Genomic DNA, 13805 nt, shown 5'->3' with positions numbered 1-13805 from the left:
CGTCCGCACCCTGACAAAGTTGTGAGTCGCGTCACAAGGCACACATCTCAATAGATGCTGCTTCCCTCCAGTGTGGACATCAGTGTGTGGATGTGTGTTGGAATTTCTGCATAAATACGCCCATACAAGCGTTGGAACTGCTTTCTCATTGCATGGTTGACGTGCAGCTATAAACCTGCTTTTTTTTTGGTTGTTTTTTTTTTTATTATTTGTTTTAAATACTCTCTGTAGGTACCAGCACAGCAGAAAGTAAAACTGTCACAGCAGTAGATATCATGCAGGATTACTTCCCCACCCAGAGAAATAATACAGTATGTAAAAGAACAGTTCATTTCTTTTTGCGTCCCTCAGCAGGGGGAGTCTAAAATGGCTCAGTAGGAAAAATGGATTAATAAACCGACGTCTCTCTCGAAGCCACAATATCGGATGAGGAGGGAGGTTCAGTTTGAATATGAATAGAATGTCCTGAGCTAACTCGCCTCCTTCAATCAGAAAGCTTTACATAAATTGTGTACTATGGGAGTACCACTTGCGAGTACGTGAAGGTAAGAGGTCCGCTGTGTCCTGCCGCCTGTCTGCCGTCTAATGCAAACATTTGTCTGGGAGGTTACAAAAGTAAATCTGCATAGCAAAATATTCTGGAGAAAAACAGGTAGAGGTCATGCGTACGCTGACGGCGGTGATGGTTCAGAGCTCTGGCTGGCTGGCTGAATGGCTGTGACTCGACTCCACTGTGCTGCCCTGTGGGCTTGATTCTACAGGTCGCGGCCCGAGCGGACTCAGTTCTTGTGCGGTGTGTTTTTATGTTTTATGTCTAATCTTCTTTTGTTGTTGTCGTCGTCGTCGTCGTTGCATAGATCCAAAGAGTTGTGGTGGTGTGCAGTAGCTCATGCAGCAAAGCCCCGAGGGGTCAGATGTACTTGTTGGCCAAGTTCTGAATGTCGTCCTTGGTGTACTCGGCGCTCTCCACCGAGGACAAGTGCTCGAACAGCTGGGTCAAGTGGTGGCGCTCGTCCTTCTCCAGAAGCATCAGCACAACCTGTGAGAAAAAAAAACCCAAAACATTTGCCTGTTTAAAATGCTGCTCATCGTAAATTGTCCGACAGATTGGCTTGAAAAAGCAGCGTGCACAAGCGTAAGAAAAGGCTAAAATTATATTAAATAAAAAAATATATATTAGGGCTACACAGGCGACACAGTGGGTTCAATTCCAAGAACCATTCTTAACAAACAAACGTAGTTGTCATGGAAACGCAGCTATTATTTATTTGGCCCACGAGGCAATGCAAAACCATCGCTAGAGCTGACCCGCCAGTATTATGCAGTACTTGTACGGCTAATAGAATCTCATCTGCTGCGTCTCACCGAGAACCTCTCCACAGTGTGCAGGTGCTTGAGGTGCTGGTAGACCAGGCCGGGGTTCTTCTCCACCAGGTGGGAATGGAGCGCCCGCACCATTAAGCCCACCGTGTGTCCGTCCAGCTGGCTGCTCAGCAGGCCGGGCAGCGCGTCGGGCGCCGTGCGGGCCAGCAGCTCGGCGCAGGCCGCCGTGCTGCCGCTGCAGCGCGCTGCGTTCAGGGACTGGCCGAACTCGTAGGCGTTGGTGGGCTGGAGGTTGACGGAGACGTCCTCGCCTCCGCAGCCGCCCTGCGGCGCGGGAGCGACGGGCTTCTCGTCCTCGTCCTCGTCCTCGTCAACCTGAAACATAGCAGGATACAAGTGGACTTTGCTTTATTATGTGGACGTGCAGAGTGAAAGAACACAAAGAATTATTTGGATTTTGATCAAAAATGACTGTGAATCCTGAAAATATTTCCCCGCTGGTGCCTCAATCAAATGGTTCTGGCAGCAGATTTGGGAAGTAAACAAGTATAAATACTTTGTTAGAGTACTTAAAAAAAGTTTTTACTAAACTTTCTTTTTCTGATAGCTTATTACTTTTACTCGCTATGTTTGTGCACAAGTATCAGTACTTTTTTACTTCTTGTTACTTTTGTGTTTAAAAGATACAAATTCTGTTCCAAGTAATTTGTTGTTGTTGCTGCTGCTTGAAGTGGAACTGTTTGAACTCTGCTGTTGTGTGGATAAAAGTGGATCACATTTTGGAGGGAGAGTATTTTCGAGTCCCTTGAATTTGAGGTCGCTGGTCAGTTCAGACCAGATTATTCTGTCGCAACTTCTGAATGAATGCATTGTTTTGTTTGGTTTTGTACTTTCTTACTTTCACTTGAGTAAATGAGTTGAATCAGTACTTTTCCTTTTACCGGAGTGTTTATTATTAAACAAATATCTGTACTTGTACTCTCGTTAAAACAGGAAAACTACTTCATAGTTCCTTGTCATCACCGTCACTGACACCAGTGAAGTTAACTAATACATTTGCTTTACACATTGTGTTTTACAAAGTTCCCGACACCCTGAATTGAAACAGTTGTGGGTGTATTGCAACAACAAGTGCCAATGTTGCTCAAAGAACTTTTGACCTTCTCGATGTTGGCGCGATACTGAGCAGTTGCACAAGTGCATTCGAAGGTGTCACGTGAAGTTCAACTGGCAGGTTAATAGTGCACTTCAGTTGCATCCTAAAATTTCGTCCGAAAGCTGAACAGCTAACTGACTTACACAGTTAAGATGTTCCACGCTTGGTTTCAAACTTTTATCCGCTGGCTCTCTGATCTACATTGCAGACTTCACATGCGGGGGGAACTGCAAATTAACCTCTCAGAGACCAAAAAAAAAAGACTTTTTTGTCCCTTTTGACCCTTTTTGTCTTGTCTGTCTACACACAGGCCTTCCTGGGGCCCGATCGTCGTCCTTTCCTCTCACACGTGAGCAGGAAAAACGCGTCACGTTTTATAGGACACTACACTCTACCTCGGTTATGGGGACGCTCTTCCTGGGTTTGGCTGATGAAGAGTTGGCTAAACTCTGCCGGAGCAGCAGCGTGACCTCCTCCAGCTCCTTCTCAGCCTCCTGCACGTTGGGATCCTGCTGCAGAACCTCCTGCAGGTCGGAGCTGCACGCTAGATAGTCCTGGAGAGCGGGAAAAAAAAGCACCGTCTTAGTTGTGATCCAAGATCCTGTGAGACTCTTGTGCGCAAGTGCTTTTGGTGCGTCAACGAATGGGGTCGGCAACATTTATGTAATTACTAATTTACAACATATTTCATGAACTTCTAAACATTTGGATAAATACTCTTATCAGTTTATCAGCAGGCACTGCATCGCTGGTGCATCCATTCAACAGAAGACGAGTGCTTACCGAAGACAACTGCAGGATTCGTGTTTTTAATGTCTCACTCATTGATGCGGCAGTGACACGTGATCGAACAGAAGTCGCCAGGTCCCGTGATCCCCCCCCCCTTCCTCTCTGGCGCTGGCCACGAGTCAATAAAGTGAACGATATCCCGCACAGCCGCCTGCCCTCACCTTGAGGCCTTTATTGGCCATGGCTCGTCTGTAAAAGGCCTTTTTATTGGTCGGCTCCAGTTTCAGTGCTGCGTCGCAGTCCTGCTTGGCCTCCGCGAACCTGTCCAGCTTCAAGTAGCACAGGGCTCTGCACACCACACACACACACACACACACACACAGAACCGGCCAGTTGGATTTGTGTCACTGGGAGCAAACGGCTTTCGACCCCCAATCATGACTCGTCCACTGTGAAATGAGCTCATTGGCGGCAGCTGAAGGTGCTTGAAGTGGAGGAGATGCCACATAGTGTCAGAGTAGTCATCATGTTCATAGGGGGGCGGAAGTGAGGCTGCTGTGTGTGTGCATGTGTGTGTGTGTGTGCGCGCACCTTCATGTGTGTGCATGTGTGTTTGAGTGTGTGCATGTGTGTTCGTGCATGCATGTGTGCGTGCATGTACTCAATGAGAGGCAGCTGTGTGTGTGTGTGTGTGTGTGTTTGCTCTACTATGGCTGCCTATGAAAGATATTTTCCACTGTCCACGCATGCACGCACACATGCGTGCACGACACCTCGTCATGGGGACGGTTTAGAGGCTAAACATGGGAGTCATGAGTGGCAGCTGCCCTCTATTGTGCAGCAGGAGGACGGAGGAAGGAGGAGGGGGGAGGGAGGGGGGAGGAGGGAGGCGGAGCGAGCTAGCGAGCTAGCGAGTGAGGCTGCAGGGAGTCAGGGAGGGAAGTCCGAGCAGCTGCTCCGCCTCTGGTTAGATGGGAGATCGTGTTGACGGCAGCGACGCTGGTAAACACTCCAGGGTGGACAGCTGTTCCCCCCCCCTCCCCCTCCCTACCCGGCCCCCGAGCATTTCGCTCCAACATAACAATACGTGCTAATTCACCGTGGAGAGATGGACGGAGCGATGACTGGGCGGGATTAGTACACGGCTGACAGAGGACGGCCCGGCAGGATTAGTCAGTCCGCTTTAATTAAGCCGCAGATGCAAAACCAGGTTTCTGTTTGTTTCACTTTGTCTTCTCAGGTGTGCGAGAGGTATTTGTGTATCGCATTGGGGTCAAACTCTGGCCCGTGGGCCAAATTTGGCCCCGCAGTGTAATTATATTTGGCCCGCAGGTATTATACAGCATATGCACCCGCTAATACTACAAATCCCAGAATGCTCTGCAGGATATTTTGGCGTGTCTATCGGGACAGGGTGCTCATTGACGTTTATTATTATGACTTCATTGCTTTATTGTTGTTACTTCATTTCTAAATGTCCTATTAGCCTGTGGTAAAAGGTTACTGTTGAAATTTAAATCATAAGGCTGCAAATGTACGATTTTTTAATTACACTTTGTTTATTTTAATTTGAAATTTGATTTTGCATGTGTGCAATATGAGATTATGTATTGTAAAGTATTAAGCTTTGATTGTTCCATATTCAGTGTCGTCGTAGCAAAACATGTTTGGGGTCCATATGAAATGGTTCACTGTTCGATCTGGAGGAAGATTTATCCGATAAATATCAATGTCGGCCAGTGACTTTGTCCAAGTTTGAAATTTTGTCCCACTGTTTATTTGACTTTGAGACCCCTGGTGGCGTCAAACTCAAATGCACAGTGGTAAAAGCATAGACGGAGAGACGGAGACCCACCTGTTGGTGTAGATAGCACATTCTTCTGGCTTCAGCTTAAGGCATTCTGTGTATTTCCCCAGCGCCTCCTGGTACTGGCTCCTCTTCACAAAGTCGTTCCCCTCCTGCTTCAAACTGGTGAAACGGACCTCGCTTCTCCTTTCTGGGAAAAAAAAAAAAAAAAAGATGGAATGGAGGCGCTCGTTCAATCTCAAATAGTACAGCAGCAGGGACGGAAGATGAAACTGCCGTTCACACCTCCCACACCCTGCATCACACTGTGGCGAGCCGAGCAGCTCCTTCAGCGCAGTGCGAGAAGGAAGCTGCAGCAGCTCACTGCTGCAAGGTGCAACCAAGGTGCAAAAACACTTATTTATATGTCAATATTATGTAATTACTTGTGAATAATCCAACTGTCCATAGATGTAAATATATATTTTCCCTTTCTTACCTTATAAATATTTTATTTTATTTCTTTTTAAGTAATATCATTTTCTTTCCCTTTGCACTATATTGTTGCTCTCCCCAATGTGGGATTGATAAAGGAATTTTATTCTATCTAATTCTATTCCATTAGTCAGGAAACCCAACAAGCAAATATGCATGTTAGCATTAAGCATCCTTGGATCCTTGGAAATTGATGCTGTGGTTCCTCAACGTTGTGAGGCGTGAGCATTCCAGTCAGCAGTCACTCGCTGTGGCCTGAGGCCTAATCAATCCTGCTGCAACGTGTCTTCTGGGAGGAAAAGGGTGGCAGCAGCAGCAGCAGCAGCAGCAGCAGCGGCAGCGGCGGCGGCAGCAGCGGCGGCGGCGGCAGCAGCAGCAGCAGCAGCTCTATTCTTTCATTAGAGTTTCAAATAAAGGGCTTGAGCCAGGGGGGGAAAGGGGAAAGTGCCTGGTCAGGGAACAGTGGTGACACGTCCACTCAGCATATAGAAAGATAAGTGCGCACCGAATGGAAACCAAGGTGAGTGAATATTCTGTGGCCTGGACAGCACTCAGATTCAGTTGTTCCCCAGCAGTGAGCGTGAGTTCAGGTTTTGCACTCAGCATCTTTGCATGGACGTGCTAACACTGTGATCATCTAAATGCCAAAATATAGAGTCACATTGATCTTTGCCAAGGGCGTTATTATTATTATTATTATTTCACATATTTAGAAATACTTGTCTGATGCATGTGGAATGATGCTGAATGTCGTCTTACTCGGTTTAGTTCTGCAGCTTCCAGCTGACTGTAAACTTACAGTGAGATACTATTTTTGAAACCAACCTGCATCCTTGGCTGCCTTCTCAGCTCGGGCCTGGAGGACCTCGGCGCTGGGCGGCTCCTCCCTGCGGTGCTGCTGTGCTGACAGAGGCACCAGCGGAATGTCTGGGAGCTTCTCCCGCCACTCGGCGCCGTCCTCCTCGATCAGCATCCGGGTGATTCTGCGGAATGACGACGCTCGTCGCTCAACACATGGACGTACAGACCAAACTGGTCTAAACGGCTCGCTTACACACGCACGCACACGCCAAACAAACAAGCACACTCGGAGCAAGCGTTTGCCACTTTTTCTGTGCGTTTTTCAGTTATTCAGGCATCTCATTATGTAATTCTGAAAGCATTCCGGAAAAGATCTGTTGCGCAGTGAAGGTGTGGCTCACTTGCAGTGCTGAACTCGGTCGGCAGGTGAGTTTCCTTGTTACGTAACATAAAGAGTTCATGCCCTCTGAGAGCTGTAATTAGCTGATAGATGAGCCACCTTTAAACACCTGCTAAGTCCACTGGCTCCTCATGAGACAATTTTTTTTTAACTTGTTTATTTGATTCTTATGTTATGGCAGAACGCTCCTTTAGGATTTCAAATCAAAGTTGATTAAAAAAAAAAATCTACCTGACGCTACAAAACAGTCGTTACGATATGACCACTGTGCCTGCTGGGGTGAAATAGACGATGCGATTTTGAACTTGCAAATGTTCCACATGCTACTAACGTCAACTGCTCGTGTGTTGCCGCCCGGCAGATGAACTCGGGATGCAGATCTACCTGTTGACGCTGTCATGTGCTGCCTGCACACCGATGTCTATCTGCAGGACGGTCTTGTAATCCACGTAGGCCTTCCGGTAGCGTTCGAGCGACTCGTAAGCCATGGCCCGCCGCAGGAGGGGCTTGAGGGAGAATGGCTGCAGCTCCAGGGCTCTGGTTGGTAAAAATAGACGTGATGAGATAGGAGCAAAGGATCAAGTCTGCGACTTTGGCCACAGAAGACGTGCTTGAGGTAACTGTCTGTCTGGATATGGAATATAACCAAAGATTATGTTTAAAATTAAATACAGGGTGACCCCAAAAACATTTGACATCATTTCGCAGGCCAATCATTTTGTCAACTCTTGTTGACAAAATATTCACAGAATGTATAGAAACAGATCAGGATTTTATATTTAATGTTTTATTTTCGCTCTGCTTTCAGGTTGAGCCATGGCGTTCACTCCCAAAGAGAAGTCATTTTGTGTCTCGGAATATGCTCGCACACAGTCGCCCAGTTGTGGCACGGCACACCCAGTTGACGTGTGGCGTGTCGCAGGCGGTGTGCACATATTAAACACTTATGAAATCGGTCCCATAATAAACTTATGACGTTCGACACCTAATCTGTTCGATGTCATTGAGCTAAACTTGGCAGTTTTCAAGATAACTGCTTTTAAAAATGATGTCAATTTTTTGGGGCGGGGGACAAACTGCATATACTACATATCCAACACAGTCCAATATTTTTTTTTAGTGTGTGTATCTATTGTGACAAGGCTACAGTGTTATTCCCTTCTTGAACACAGGCCGAGCGTCACAACAAGCATCACTGGTATATTGTGGCATCTTTGCAGAAGAATCTCAACGCACGGCATTGGTTCCAGGCCTGGTTAGCGAAGTCACTCACTTTGTGCAGTCCTGTATGCAGTCTTGGCTGTTGCCGTCTTTCAGGTAGCAAGCTGCTCGGTTGGAATACAGGATGCATAGATCGTCGGGACTATCGAGGCCTGGACAGAGAGAGGCGATATGAAAATATGAAATCGGCTCAAGCAGCATTGCGTCACCATGATGATCGGGGAAGGACTGATAAGACAAACTGTGGCTGCAGTTTGTATTCATTAACATCCTACCTTAGAAAGAGCACTACTTTACAAGCATCCAGGATGTTACCTTTAAATACTCTTGCGTGCACTCTCATGTTTTCATGTACTTTTGGACCATAAATAGGGGGTCATTATAAACTCTACACAAGCAGAAACACTAACTTTTTTTTTTTTTTTTTTTTTACGATAAAGAACTTTTAATGCTAATTACAAGCTTATGTATAAGCCTGGAGTCAATGCATGTTACAGACAAGGCAAAATCCGCGACGGTCATCCGTGTATGCCACCTCACAGGATGAAATCAGATTATGATCGGATGACTCAGATACGGCTGGTGCTCAGTGAGGTCAGAGGAGCAGTAAAGCTTATGGCGGTAGGAGAGGCATTAAAAGAGACCCGTGCGAGCCATGTCGGCTGTGACCTGTCATCATGTAAACTACGCACGCGTCAGTGTAATATATTCAGAGACCTGAGCGGGTTGAAAGTGGCAGAGCATCCAGAGCGGTGAAGCGTTTTTACAATATGTGGGGCAAGGGTCAGAGTTCATTCGCTCCTTGAGTCCAGCAGCAAGGGGTCTATTTTTTTTTTTTTTTAAGGTGGGTGGGCTCGACACACGGCAGACTCTACTCCTCCATCAATCGTTCGCTTTGACCCTCCCCGTGAGAATTATAGCAGCCGTCCTGCGGATTCAATTTCACACTGAGTGGTTAGCGGTCATGTGACCTGGATAGACCTGAGCTGACTGAGAGGCTTAGCGCTGTTCCGAGGCTGCACGGCGCCCGCGCACCATAAACAGCCACAGTGCGACGGCGACGCGACGCAGTGCTGCAGGGCAGAAAAGCACTGACACACTGTAACACTGATTCACAGCCAAGCATTTCACCGCTGGGCCAGCTCAGTCCTTGTCACTGTTACCGTGTGCACTGGCCAGGCTGAGATTAAGTCTGATTGAACGCAAAGCAAGATGTCAGTGCTTTTATTTTGTGGTTTCCCTTTTGTTTTTTTGTTTTTTTGAAGCGAAACAGAGCAGTGGTCGGAGGTGGTGGCAGTGTAACATCCCTTTACGTGTCTGGAAACCGTCACATAGGCAGTGGTGATTGAGATATCTATTTTAAATACCATCTTTTTTTTCCTTTTTTTTTTAAAGTATCTTTTTAATTATATTCTAAATGTATCCATCCATTCTCCGTCACCGCTTCTCCCGCACTTGGGAGTCGTGGGAGGTCTGAGGGTTGTTTTTTCCCCTTTGGAGTCAGTCATCAAAACTGTGGAAATGATCAGCTGTTGTGCACAGCATGACACATTTGCAAAGAGCTTAGACATTATGGGACTAGACTGGAATTAGAAACCTCACATTGACACACACACACACACACACACACACACACACACACACACACACACACACACACACACACACACACACACAGAGTCAGCATCACCACCATCCATCCTCACCTGAGTCCGTGTAGCCCTGAATTGCGAGGGAATATTTCTCCAGCGCGTCAGCAAACTGTCCATTTTTAAACAGCAGGTTCCCCTCGTTCTTCAGCCTGGCCAGAGCCGGGGGCAGGGCTCCACACGGGGCATCGAGGTTGACGCTCTCCCCTGCTGCTGCTGAGCCGCCACCACTTCCTCCGGCTGTCGTCCCCTTGCCGTTGCTCTGCTCCGCCTGGACCGAAGCCGTCGAGCCCCTCTTGCTCGTCCCATTGGCCGCCTTCTCCTTGGACTCCTGCGAGACTTTGTACTTGTCCGAGCTTCCCCCTCCCCCTCCTTTGCCCCGCCAGTGGTGGGAGCTGTTGGCCTCGCCGTGCGGACCCCCGTCGCCCCTGCCGTGGGGCTTCTTTTGAGCGTTACCCATGTCTCCCCTTTCGCCAGGAACGGCTGAGCTGTGCTCCCCTCCCACAGGCTGGATAGGTTGAACCGGATGAGCTGGAAAGGAGAGAGAGGGAGGGAGGGAGAGAGAGAGAGAGACACACCCACAGTAAGGAGTCAGCGGTTACATCACAGTGGGGGGAGGGCGGGACGACACACACACACAGCCACTTCAGAGGCAGTTCCAGGAAGCGGCCTCGCGCAAGCTCTGCTGTGGATCACGCAGGAGCTGGCAGGGTGGGGGAGGGGCGGCTAGGGCTAGGACACGCGCACACGTAGTAAGTCACGTTATCTGACGGCACAGGGGGGTTTCCAGCCGGCTCCATTGGACACAGGAAGTCAGAGAGGCTCAACTGCGCTATCATTCTGAAAGATCTCAGGCGGCTGAGAGGGCGATTGCAGTGGCAAGGAAGCAAGAGAGTAAACAAGCACACATATAGAAACGCAAGGACTACATTTACACATTTTTGGAACATTAATCCCAACATTTTTACGACTACTTATTCACTAACTGCGTGAATAGCTTGAATGTTAGAATGTTTTGGAATTGCAAACAAGATTTATTATTTATTATCCATTAAAAATCCATGAAATGTTGTGAGAATTAGTACCTTATACAATGAAATAAGAACGAATCAAACCATTACACTCTGGAGGCTCATCAGTCATGTGAACCTTTGTATTGTAGTTAGATGGTTTATTTAATTTGCTCGAGTTCTATATGGCTAAACACATTTACATTATTCTGAAATCTGGTTCATAGTTGTCATAGTCTGCAAATCACAGCTGTAGACGTCCATTGCTGACGTCCTCTTAAAAACTCACCGGCCTCCTTCACTGTTGTTCCACCGTCCTGCTCTTCCTTCACTTCTTGGATGATTATCTTTTTGCTTTTGCGCCGCTTGTCTGGGCTCAATTCTGCCAATTTGTCCTCGGTTTGAGACAGGAGTTTCTAGACCACAAAAAGGTAACATGTTGAAATAGAGTATTCAACACAAAAGTAGTGTGAGGCTTGAGTGCAAATCACCATCTACCGTCTCTTGCATTTACTGTTTTAACGTATTTTAAACATGTCCTGAGTGAAGGTCCGACATGAAAACTGTATTATGTAACGTCTTACAAGAGAAGCTCTAAATTGCTATGAAACACTCAACTATAACTGCTACCCTATTGTGACAAAAAAAGATATTAGCTGTAACAGTCACGATGCCAGCCACTTACAACTGCTGTGGTATTTTGTGGCTCTTCCCTCAGTACTATCCTCAGGTCCTCGGCAGCCATTTGAAAATTTTCCATGTGATAGTAAACTGTGGCTCGACGCAGCAGGGCTAGTAAAGAAAAACACAGAGTTCATTTTACACAGTGCCGCAAATGAGCTGCGATTCGGTGAAGTGTTTTCAAGTTGTGACTTCAGCGAACGCTGCATTGTAAATGTATCCTCTCCATCTGGGCTCACATGCAATGAAAGTCAAAAAGTAACCACCTTTCATGTTGCCTGCATCCAGCTCCAGTACTTTCTGGCAGTCTTGCATGGCATTGTGCCAGTGCATGAGTTTGATCTCTGCCTGGGCTCTGTTGTTGTATGCAGCCACAGTAGGTGTAATGGAAATGCTCCTGTAATTGAGGGCCAAAATGAAAGCAGACTGTTACTGTTGCTCACGCTAATGGGCAAAAATGTTATGGCGAGGCAAATTGAAAGGGCCTCACACTTAAATAAAAATAAAAGAGAGATAATGGGAAATTCATTAGGGAAGTAAAATGCTCCCTATAATGAATTTAGCTGACCTGGAGTAATATGTAACCGCCTCCTCGTAATCGTTCGCTCTGAAAGCATCGTTGCCTTTGTCTCGCTCACGATTTGCAAGGAGGAGCTTCTCCTGTTTTGTCAGCACTGGGTATTTTTGCACAGATAGCACATTTCAGAAACAATCTCACAGAAATGCAGGCAACACAATCGTTTACGAAAAATATAGATATGATTTATGAAACAAAATGCATTACATGAAGCGTCCACATGAGACTTTACTTTGGCGTTTGTAACGACAGGGGGATCATTCTTGTGTCCATCCCCATCTATTCTTTCACATTCTTTTTCCACATCAAACCTAGAAACATGAAAAGAAATATATATACACGTTACATGTTAGATAAAGCGATGCCTCAGAACTATATGGGTTGTATCCATTTAATAAAATCTAATATTAGACATTTTCTGAGTGAAACATATGGTGTGTCCTGTGCACATTTCCTGCAGCTGTGCCAACAGTCTGTTCTTCATCAAGAATGTGAGAAGCCAACGTGAAGATGAAATGACTTACTTATCCCATTCCTGATAGTCTTGTGGCAAGGAATGTTTGACAGAACGTCTTTTTCCCCTTTGAGCAGAGGCCTGTGATGACATAATGGACTCATTTCAGTGTTTTTCTCAAACAGTCAAATGCACCTTGTTGTGTGTACTGGTAGAGACCAGATTCACCTGAATTGGAACGGAGCAATTGGAGCCTCGAACTGGAGGTATATTCTCATTCACTATATAATCAAACAGTGTCTGCTGCTTCAGTGAAGTCTCAGCCTTTTTGGATACTTCCTGCCATTCCTGTGGATAACAGTTAAAAAAAAACAAAACATTTTGAAAGTATTATCAATGAGAAAAAACACATTAAAAAGTGATGAGAAGCAATTGGATGATGAGAAAGTGATTATAACATAGAGCATACCATCAACTCATCAGAAATTTGGCTCCACTCGTCTTTAGGCAGGGTTGCTGCTGTGGCCACCGGGGAGTCCTTCCTCAGAGCTCGGCTCTTTGGGTCCAGTTTCTGCAAGTGAGTCTCACAGAACTCAGTCAGATGAGGATAAATTCCCTCCTCACCAGACCTTCAAGGAAAAAGTCAGAGGCTATTGTAAATGATGATATGCAGTATATTGAACTGATTCATTTTGCGGAATTGCTATTAAAAAAATATATATAAAAATAAAAATAACATTTTAGAAAAAAAAAATGCTCTGTCACTTACTGCAGTGCTCGTAAGATCTTCTCCAGATATTTAACATCTTTGCATTTTTCAATGAAACCATAGTCCAGGTGCTCCACAGGGACTTTTGCACTGTGGCCTGACGGCTGATGAAAAGACAAGAGTGTATCTCCACTCATGCCTAGGAGGGAGGGAGGAGTGAATCATTAATAAAGCCATTCTATCAAAAGCTTTGATTGAAATATTTGCTGGGCTGTTATCTTTTGCAGCCTCAATAACATAATTAAGGCTACAGTAATTTTAATACTTAAGACTAAACTGTCAAACTGAACGGAACACAATGAAAAGTGAATTAAAGAAATCATGAAGAAAATACATATTAACTTAAGTTACTGTCTTGAAATATATCTAATCCTTCAATCTTTGAGGCGATAGATTGATAAGACAAAAAGTTACCTGCTCTTGATGAGTCTCTTTCCTGCCAAGGTGGCTAAATTGGGTCCAGCTTTGCTTATATCAGGATGCAAATCGGGTTTTAGAAACACACTTGATAAAAACAGACACAATCAACAGTCTGACAGCAAGAACAGCTGGCTAACAAGAGCTAAGACAGAGTCGCTCCAAATGGACAAAAAGTAACCAGCTATTTAAACCTGAACCTTTCAAAAAAATAAGTTCCAAATGAAAATAAACAAACACCTTCGGCTTAAGTCTACGGGACCGAGTGAGACCCTGCAGTGAAGATTTTAGGCAGCCGGGCAGCGTTTAGAAATCCTAAAGGTAGAGCGTATGTAGA

General features: G+C 45.9%; 1 protein-coding gene across 2 annotated transcripts; it reads right to left on the bottom strand.

Moving 5' to 3' along the window:
• Positions 1–208: 208 nt before the first annotated feature.
• Positions 209–13789, bottom strand: LOC142898038 (sperm-associated antigen 1-like). 2 transcript variants are annotated; one of them, XM_076040765.1, is made up of 19 exons: positions 13466–13789; positions 13052–13190; positions 12752–12911; positions 12511–12630; positions 12353–12423; positions 12036–12139; positions 11820–11925; positions 11518–11648; positions 11256–11362; positions 10860–10986; positions 9618–10091; positions 7964–8063; positions 7075–7227; positions 6315–6472; positions 5064–5205; positions 3430–3556; positions 2863–3033; positions 1366–1683; positions 209–1039 (listed from the first exon to the last, which is right to left on the bottom strand). In XM_076040765.1, exons 2-19 carry the CDS (start codon positions 13186–13188, stop codon positions 911–913), a joined length of 2835 nt encoding a protein of 944 aa, XP_075896880.1. In that variant the 5' UTR covers positions 13189–13190; positions 13466–13789; the 3' UTR covers positions 209–910. The 2 variants fall into 2 exon arrangements, with proteins under 2 accessions (XP_075896880.1, XP_075896881.1); XM_076040766.1 differs by lacking the exon at positions 13466–13789 and having other exon boundaries at positions 12752–12932; positions 13052–13176.
• Between the last annotated feature and the right edge of the window lie 16 nt (positions 13790–13805).

Source organism: Nelusetta ayraudi, unplaced genomic scaffold (genome assembly GCF_046127955.1).
Source record: "Nelusetta ayraudi isolate G7.1 ecotype Tasmania unplaced genomic scaffold, CSIRO-AGI_Nayr_v1 ptg000063l, whole genome shotgun sequence".
Taxonomy (NCBI): domain Eukaryota; kingdom Metazoa; phylum Chordata; class Actinopteri; order Tetraodontiformes; family Monacanthidae; genus Nelusetta; species Nelusetta ayraudi.
The sequence above is the reverse complement of the archived record's forward strand: the minus strand, read 5'-3'. Positions and strand labels throughout refer to the sequence as shown.

What these genes read in the sequence shown, in the direction of transcription:
- LOC142898038 (XM_076040765.1), bottom strand. Translation starts at nt 13,188, where the DNA reads ATGAGTGGAGATACACTCTTGTCTTTTCATCAGCCGTCAGGCCACAGT. An exon ending in GACTATCAGGAATGGGATAA is followed by an intron (nt 12,140 to 12,352) that starts GTAAGTCATTTC and finishes TCATGTTTCTAG; the next exon opens with GTTTGATGTGGAAAAAGAAT. An exon ending in TCAGGGCTACACGGACTCAG is followed by an intron (nt 8,064 to 9,617) that starts GTGAGGATGGAT and finishes CTCTCTGTCCAG; the next exon opens with GCCTCGATAGTCCCGACGAT.